General features: G+C 39.9%; 1 protein-coding gene across 1 annotated transcript; it reads right to left on the reverse strand.

The window, feature by feature from the left end:
• Window positions 1–5,381: 5,381 nt before the first annotated feature.
• LOC124277011 lies at window positions 5,382–7,295 on the reverse strand. The gene is given in 2 exon segments (XM_046712664.1): window positions 5,382–6,380; window positions 6,935–7,295. Coding segments are annotated over 2 exon segments (621 nt in total). The 5' UTR covers window positions 7,268–7,295; the 3' UTR covers window positions 5,382–6,092.
• Window positions 7,296–9,190: the final 1,895 nt, after the last annotated feature.

Genomic DNA, 9,190 nt, shown 5'->3' on the forward strand with positions numbered 1-9,190 from the left:
GTCCTTATTCTACATATCATTGCCCCTAGATCAACATCAGCCCTTATCACTGGTCCATTATTCTACATATCATTGCCCTAGAACAACATCAGCCCTTATCACTGGTCCATATTCTACATATCATTGCCCTAGAACAACATCAGCCCTTATCACTGGTCCATTATTCTACATATCATTTCCCCTAGAACAACATCAGCCCTTATCACTGGTCCGTATTCTACATATCATTGCCCTAGAACAACATCAGCCCTTATCACTGGTCCATTATTCTGCATATCATTGCCCCTAGATCAACATCAGCCCTATCACTGGTCCGTATTCTACATATCATTGCCCTAGATCAACATCAGCCCTATCTTTGGTCCATTATTCTACATATCATTGCCCTAGAACAACATCAGCCCTTATCACTGGTCCATATTCTACATATCATGCCCCTAGAACAACATCAGCCCTTATCACTGGTCCGTATTCTACATATCATTGCCCCTAGAACAACATCAGCCCTTATCACTGGTCCGTATTCTACATATCATTGCCCCTAGAACAACATCAGCCCTTATCACTGGTCCGTATTCTACATATCATTGCCCCTAGAACAACATCAGCCCTTATCACTGGTCCGTATTCTACATATCATTGCCCCTAGAACAACATCAGCCCTTATCACTGGTCCGTATTCTACATATCATTGCACCAAGATCAACATCAACCCCATTCACCGGTCCACACATCTACAGTAGCAATAGCAATCAACATCAACCCCATTCACCGGTCCACACATCTACATTAGCAATAGCAATCAACATCAACCCCATTCACCGGTCCACACATCTACACTAGCAATAGTAATCAGCATCAACCCCATTCACTGGTCCACACATCTACACTAGCAATAGCAATCAACATCAACCCCATTCACCGGTCCACACATCTACACTAGCAATAGTAATCAGCATCAACCCCATTCACTGGTCCACACATCTACATTAGCAATAGCAATCAACATCAACCCCATTCACCGGTCCACACATCTACACTAGCAATAGTAATCAGCATCAACCCCATTCACTGGTCCACACATCTACATTAGCAATAGCAATCAACATCAACCCCATTCACCGGTCCACACATCTACACTAGCAATAGTAATCAGCATCAACCCCATTCACTGGTCCACACATCTACATTAGCAATAGCAATCAACATGGACCCCATTCACCGGTCCACACATCTACAATAGCAATCAACATCGACCTCCATCAGTAACACACATACTTAAGTCAAGAAGTCAAAGTCTTAATGTGATTTTGTTTTGTTTCAAACCATGGTTATTTAAACTGCATAATTGAAACCTTCATCCAGGATGTCCAAAGTGATGTTACTATTTGCATGACTGCACGGTAGTCACTGCTTGGAACCCCAGCTGTGTCATACCTAGTGATATTAATATAGGATGCTTGATGTTGCCCTGCCTGGAGCTTGGTATTTAAGGGGATATAACAAGGACTGACCAGCTGGGAATCAGTACAGTGTACTGGGTGGGGCATTCATGTTAATCTGTTGCATGGTATTCCTCATATGCAACTGCTTTCATTGCTATATGTGCAATAACCTTGAACACAACTTTAGGCCACATTCCACCTCACCTCACCTCACCTCTTGTACATTACAAGTGATATACATACCAAGACATGGTTTATCTTGCAGGAAATGTTATAAACTGGAACATAATTCCCCAATTCTGTTACTGTAGTTGTTACTAATGTTATGGAATGGTACAGGTGTGTGTCACTGATGACAGGTCCAATCACTGTTTCATATCTGTGTATTTATTACCCTTTAGATAAACTAAAAGACTTGTGATTGGTTAATAGCCAGTACATATGAAACAGTACTCAAAACATTACCAGGTATTATGAATCGATCTTACCCTGTTTGCACAGGTAGTATGGATGACCTTGACAGTTTGTGACCAACACACAAATTCAGCTATTATTATCATGAAAAGTTCTTGTTATCAAATGTTTTTGAGAATATGCTATTTTATATCCATGAAGTGGAAATAGATGTGACCTAAAATATGTCCTAAGCGATTATTTGAAATAACAAGTCACTTTAAAACATAGTTTTTAAGCCTGCAAGAGTTACGCCCCTTCAACTATCATGGCAAATAGAAATAGAAGCAACATGGATGACATTGTCTCTGGAAGTCAATAGAATTTGGCACCAAAAATATCTTCAGGGTAATATATTCAGCCTAATTAAATACAAATATAAATTGTCAAGTGCACTGTTTCAACGCATGGATAAATTACTGCGAGAACACAATCTTTTTGTGTGGTCAATATTCTCAAATGGATGAAAGTCATAATTATGTTACCACTCTGTAAATATATCTTTAATAATAATATATATTGAACAAATGAAAGGTACAACAAACGTTGGTGTACACTCATGAATACTGAATTTTCATGTCTCACAGTGAGTGAGTATGGTTTTATGCTGCTTTTAGAAGTATTCCAGCAAAATCACAGCTGGGGATACCAGAAACTGGGTTTCATAAATTGTACCCATGTGGGGAATCGAACCCGGGTCTTCAGCATGACGAGTGAACACTTTGACACTTGGCTATCCCCCGCCCCGAATGTCTCACAGAGTGTGCACTGTTACTGTATGTATTTCATGCATGATGTATATTTGTAAATACTTCACGACATTCCATTCTATCATATATTCACAATACTGCTGCTTGAAAGTGATTCAGGAACTGACTAGTTTCTACCCTAATACATAGTATGTACACAGGTACCATACACAACTCTCAGAGCCAGAATCAACCAGATCTCAGTCAGAAATAGGTTGCTTGTGAGAATCTCTTAGATCTAACCTTTTCTCATTTTATAGCCCGAATCTATCAGATATATTCATTTCTCATTTTCATATCACTCAATGTCTCACTTTATCTAGTCAGAATCTGTTAGATCTAGCCATGTTTAACTTTCTATCAGTTTGTCAGATCTCACCCTGATCACAGGTTTCTGTGTGAGATAAGGACCCAGGTGGCAGCTGAGGTATTGTTCACTGATTAAGTATCTTTTCTATATGAATTCTATTGATGGCAAATCGATAATCATACATTTTAATTATTGTCCTATTGACACATTCCATACAACATTCTGCAATTTTATCAGTACATGACTGCCAATTAATTTTTGGAACTTTTGTTTTGCTTCCTACTGCCAAGTATACTGATAAGCATTTACTTTATCAACCATACATGTATGTACTGTTATACAATCTGTGTTGTACTTGTGGTACTTGTTATACAATCTCTTGACCAATCAGTACTTTGGGATATGCAGGTCTGTGAGTCCAAGAAACACTTTGTGGCCTGAATTACATTCCAGTTTACACATAAAGGCTAATGTGTAAGCCACTTGTATTGAAATAAATTCATTTTACGTGATTGATGTGGTTTGGGTTACCAGTACTTTATTCTTCTTTCCAGAAGAGGTGGATATTGTCTTTGATTGAGAAACCTGATTCTTGGCAATGATAATGAGAATTAGCATAGTCATTAACACAGTGTTGATCATGATAATAACAAAATAGATATAAATCCTTTTATGTGGCAGAGATGAATTAAGGTATGTCAAATCACCATGTGTGACTTGTTGTTTGGCACATGGACAGCCTGATGGAACAATCAGCTGTTCTGTTATGGTGACATGGCTTAGGACGTCTCTGAGTATGAGCAGACGTCAAGAGAGAAAAAGGCTAGGGGTTCTAGGGGCGCAGACCCCAGGTGGGTCAAGGGTGGAACCAGGATTGGGCTTCAGGGGGCAAACCCGACGTATAATTGCAAATTTGCTTCTAAGAAAAGAATGACCACAATGTATTCAAACCTATTTGTGTGATTTTAAGAGGTCAAAATGTACTTGCTAAAGAACTCCGTTTTGTTGTGAGAGAGCGATATGAGTAATACAAGCGTAAGTCTCAAGCCAAGGGTGTGACAGTGGGCAGGTATATATGAGAACAATTCTATCAGAGTATTGGGCAGAGCGTAGGGCTGTGCAATATTGCCGCTCAACCGGTATATACCGGTATGGTATCTCCCGATACGATACTATTATCGCGACATGGTTCAGATTCTGCAATATATTGGGTCATCCAAAGTTAGCTCCATTTGAATTATCTGCCCTTGATTCCCATAGCAAACAAATGTGCTCTAAAAGTGCCAAATATACTTTTACTTCTGTTTTTTTCATGTAACAATTTACAAGTGGAAGTGTCATTATAAGTGGCTCCAGAATTGCCAAATAGTCTACCAAATACTTTACGTTTTGTGGGTTTGAATGGTTTCATTTGGAGGAATTAAGTGGCCTCAAATGGACCAATTTTTATTTGGACCTATTAGTAGAGCCTCTGGCTCTGAGTGACCAGTTCACAGTATGTTGTTATTTCTGTTTGTTTCATAATGGGGCAGATGATATCAATTTATCCTACAGGCCTGAGTCTTAGAAAAAATGTAGGACTGTATAATGACATTCCAGTCAAGGATCTTAGCTATTGAAGGTCACATGCGATGGTAATCTCAACAAAACAAAAATTACCTACTGCACTGAAGTGCATTCTGTTTAAGGAAGCAACACTGACTGTGAAAATCATGTTATACTATTACCTACATCATTATGTTCGCAAAACGTTGGTGCAATATATTCCACATAAAAGCTCTATATCATTTTATTTATCTGTAAACCATTGACATACAGCCATACACAATGGGGACGGGGAGCCTGAAACTATGGTGTAACAGCAACTAAGAAGATGATGTCGCACACAGAGAGCTATAATGAATTTATCATGTACGCACTTAGGCAGAAACCTTCCAGTCAATATATCACTATGTATATATTGCAATATCTCTTAAATTACTGCAATATATCGCAATATGAAAATCAGGGCAATATCCAGCCCTAGCAGAGAGTGATTCAGTTGAAGGTTCAATGACAGCTAAGGGGTAATAAGGTAAGTCGTGCCGTATTTCTACAAAGTCCAAACAGTGCAGGAGAAGCCATGCACCATGTGCACACACTGCTCGGGGAAGAGATGAATCTGCGGTGGATCTTGTCAGCCAAGATGTGAGGATGTTATTCTGTTATAACCACTCGCAAAAGCGCATTGGGGCTATCCATAAAGTGACAACAACTATGTATGTTAGCCTCCCCAACAACTAATTATGTTGATAGAAGTCACGCTGAAAAGAATATTGCTTTTGAAAATTCAAAATTCAAACAAACATTGTATTAAAACTGATAATTTATTCAAGTTGTTGATAAACAAATAAAAAGTAACAGTAACACGAACGTTTAATTATTTCATGACAAACATATGTCACATGCCAATGGAAAGGCACATAAAATCTTAGATGTGTCAAAAAGCATAGAGATAAGACCACACGTTCCAATAGCAATTATGGTATATGTAGTTCGGACGCTAAATCCACTGTCTCCATTTTGACCCTTACAAGTACTTGCATCGATTTGGTCGTCAGACAGATCATAGACGAAGTGTGGTGCACGAATGGTGTGCAAAGTCGACAGATGTCATACCCCCTTCTGTCAACTCTGCAACATTTCACATGTGCTCACTGGTGTGTTAGTAAGACGTTAATGGAATAGATGACAAAACGAAATAATAATAACTTTCTGCAAGAAGGAACGAAAAACAAAGTGAAAAAAGTGGGTTCGCAGTGAAGACATGTTGTCCAAGCCCTGGTGTGAAACATGAAGTTGGTTTCACTCACTGAATTGTATAAAACACCTTTTGTATAAATCTGAAATGGTAAAACTAAGATAGTATATGCTCAAACATTACTTCCACCCCGTCATCATGATTCATCTATAAACAAAACACTAACATGCTTAATAAGATATAATATTGTATTTACAAACGGGCAGAGAAACTAACAAACACTATAGTAAAGGGGACCAGCACTACATTTCTAGTTCAGGACGTACTGGTGCAACTGTTGCTGACACTAGCTCTTTAAACTATAACGGAATTATGGTATGGATCTACAGTGATATTCAGATCGGTTTTAATACCCGTCTGTAGGTACCACCTTTTCTATTCAGTTTCATGATACAAGATATACGACAATCTGATTGGTCGTTGATATTGTACAGTGGGACGAATCGCTGATCAGCTCGCTTTCTCTCTATCTGAACCTTTCGGCCACAGCCTGTTTTCTCAACGATGACTGGTGACTTGGCTGCTAATCTCAGCTAAAGCTCCACCCCCAAAACCGTGGGGTCAACTGACGTAGGAACTTGGCGGTTCTTCATGGGGAGCGCTTCAATCCTTCTCTTCAAATCCTGTGAAAACACAACAACATACCACAATAGTTAACCAATGGCGATTACGAAAAAGCACAACGCCAACTTTGTCAAGCAATAAAACAAGTTTTAACCTATCATAGTTCTGTGTTACAGCAATACCCAGACTGTCGTGGATCTCTACCCTGGCAGACATTTTGTATTGAGTCTCAGATATTTCGGGATCCTAAGATAAGTTTAGTTAATACTGGTAAAGTCAGCCTGAAACTAATGAACATTCGTTGTCATTCATTTACGTTGATGCTATCAAACACTGGTTGACCTCGAACAGACGTTTAATTCAAGATTGCTGTGTTACAACCGACTTGGTACACTACTCCCACTTTCTAGATCCCAGTATACCAGTGTAATAACCACAGGCAAATAAACACCATAAAATAGTTCCGCCAACCTCCTTGCGACATAAATACAATGCTTTACAATGCGGCGTAAAATCCCTCCCTCGTTGGCGGGGAGTCGTTAAACTGCAAATAAGCATGATCAAGACAAAACTAATGATTTATACTTGGTCAAACCAGGTTGTATTTATGTACCTGTACAATTTTGTCGAGTTTCTTCGCTTCCTTAATCAGCTGCACCTGGCGCCTAGGGGTGGGGGAGTCCTCCGGCCACCTTTCTCGTTGGAAGGGCGATCTCTTGGCGGAACTGACAAACTTGAAGGCGTCTGTGCTTTTTATCCCTTGTTTCTGTTTCCGTTTCCCTTTCTTGGACTTTTTGGATTTACTTTTCCCTTTTTTATTCGATTTAGGTGGCTTTTTGTTTTTTATCATTATGCCAGAGATGCAAAACTCCCCTTTCTGCCCTGAGCTGGTTGTCAGAGGTAATCCTATGACGTCACAGAGTAAGGCATCACAATGGTATGACATCTTAGCACACGTGACGTCATGATCTGCCTAGCGGACTAAGCTGGTCCCCGGCTCCCTTTGCGGACCCTCTTGCCTTCGATTGTCATGATTTGAATCGTTTCGTAACCAAAATTCTAGCACGACAGTGTGTGATACTCGATTCTGATTGGCTGAGAGCTCCTCAAAACCGTACTTAAATTAGAAGATAAAGCTACTCTGTTTTCAATTTTGCGGCCTTTTATCGTTGATTTAAGACCGCTAAATATAATTTAAAAACCGAACGCGTTAGCGAATTAATTTAATTAGCGGTCCTTAAACTGTCATTTAAGTACGGTTTTGATGAGCTCTCAGCCAGTAATCAGAATCGGTATCATAATCGTCGCAAGAATGGCAGTTTAAGGACCGATAATTAAAGTGACCGATTCACCGCGTATGAATACAACGAACTCGTTGACCCTATTGTTTGGAAACAAACATGTCGGACATCAGCAATTTCTATCTCGGCAGCATCTTTTGGTGTTTTTGAGTAAAAGCGAATGGTTTGAAGAAAGAATTTCTTGACCCTAATCCAAAAGTGAAGAAACTACGAAGCTGGAAAATCCGTCAGCAGCGCAAAAAGCGGCAGTATATTCAAACCGGGTCCAGATCTACGTGTGTTGACGTCGACGACACGTCCTAACCTGGCCGCTTCCGTAGCGGTCGTAATGCCAAGTCCTTCCACTTCCACTGTCTATGTATCCCACATAAAACGTGGCATGTCAGGTCTTTTCCGAATTGGGAATAGTAGGGTGGTATCAACATTTATTCCGTGAATAAAGTTAGCGGCGACTAAACTTAGCGAGTTCACGGCTTGCATTTGGGCGAGTCGATTGTCATACAGTAGGGGAGATCAATAATTCGCTTGAGAAAAATCAAATAATAATTATTGTACTGGCTCACAGTATAAACTGTATTTTTTTTTATTTATGTATGCTACTTGTTACAAATACAAGCATACTGGTTCCTGAAATAAAGCATTTGTGTTGTTAAAAATGTCTTTTTTTTGTTCGTTACACAACCTGTCACTGAACGGACGATTCCATGCGATTTCCAGGAAAAAGGCCCCTTCACGCCATTTGTTCTTGCGCGCCAAACAGTTCGGTTTTAAAACGCTTATCAGTCGTGCTAGAGAGAAGATAAAGCTACTCTGTTTTCAATGTTGCAGTTCTTTATCGTTGATTTAAGAATGCGTTCGGTTTTTAAATTACATTTAGCTCTCTTAAATGTTATGACACGTGTGCTCACAATGGGTATTGCATGCTAACACTAGCCTTGATTTTGCTCCAGATCAATGTCTGGCATTTCTTGGGAACAATACAGGGGCACAGTAACTGTGTTAAATAACTTGCTACAGATAGGTATGGCGATTTGAGGCTAAATTTAATGACCTGGGTGCCGTTGTACAAAACAACCTTAGCGCTAAGACTACCTTAAGTCTATGTTAAGGTATGGGAGTTACGGTCACCTAGCGCTAAGATCGCTCTGTACAACGGCACCCTGACAACCTTCTAGTACACTACAGTTTCCATGGGTGGCCCAGTGGTTTTAAAGACCGCAGCTCCGCCTATCGTCCCGTTGTTGTCCCAGGATCTAATGGTCTTTTATTCGAATCCTACCTACAATGTCCGCACCAATCCTGCACTCGTACGCTTGAAGTTGTAGAGGTCTGCCAAATGCGTTACCACACTCACTCTAATACAGGGGGGTAGCCTAGTGGTTGAAGCGTTCGCTCGTCACGCCGAAGACCACATGGGTACAATGTGTGAAGCCCAGTTTTGGACGCACAAGAATCAGAATGTGCCCTACAAAATATGAAAAACGTACATTTATGGTGTAAGTATTTGTCTGAATAATCGAGGTCTGGTGTCACATATATTCATCAATCATACAAGCACACTTCTAACT

This window comes from Haliotis rubra, unplaced genomic scaffold (genome assembly GCF_003918875.1).
Source record: "Haliotis rubra isolate DU_JTF1 unplaced genomic scaffold, ASM391887v1 Scf2167, whole genome shotgun sequence".
Classification (NCBI taxonomy): domain Eukaryota; kingdom Metazoa; phylum Mollusca; class Gastropoda; order Lepetellida; family Haliotidae; genus Haliotis; species Haliotis rubra.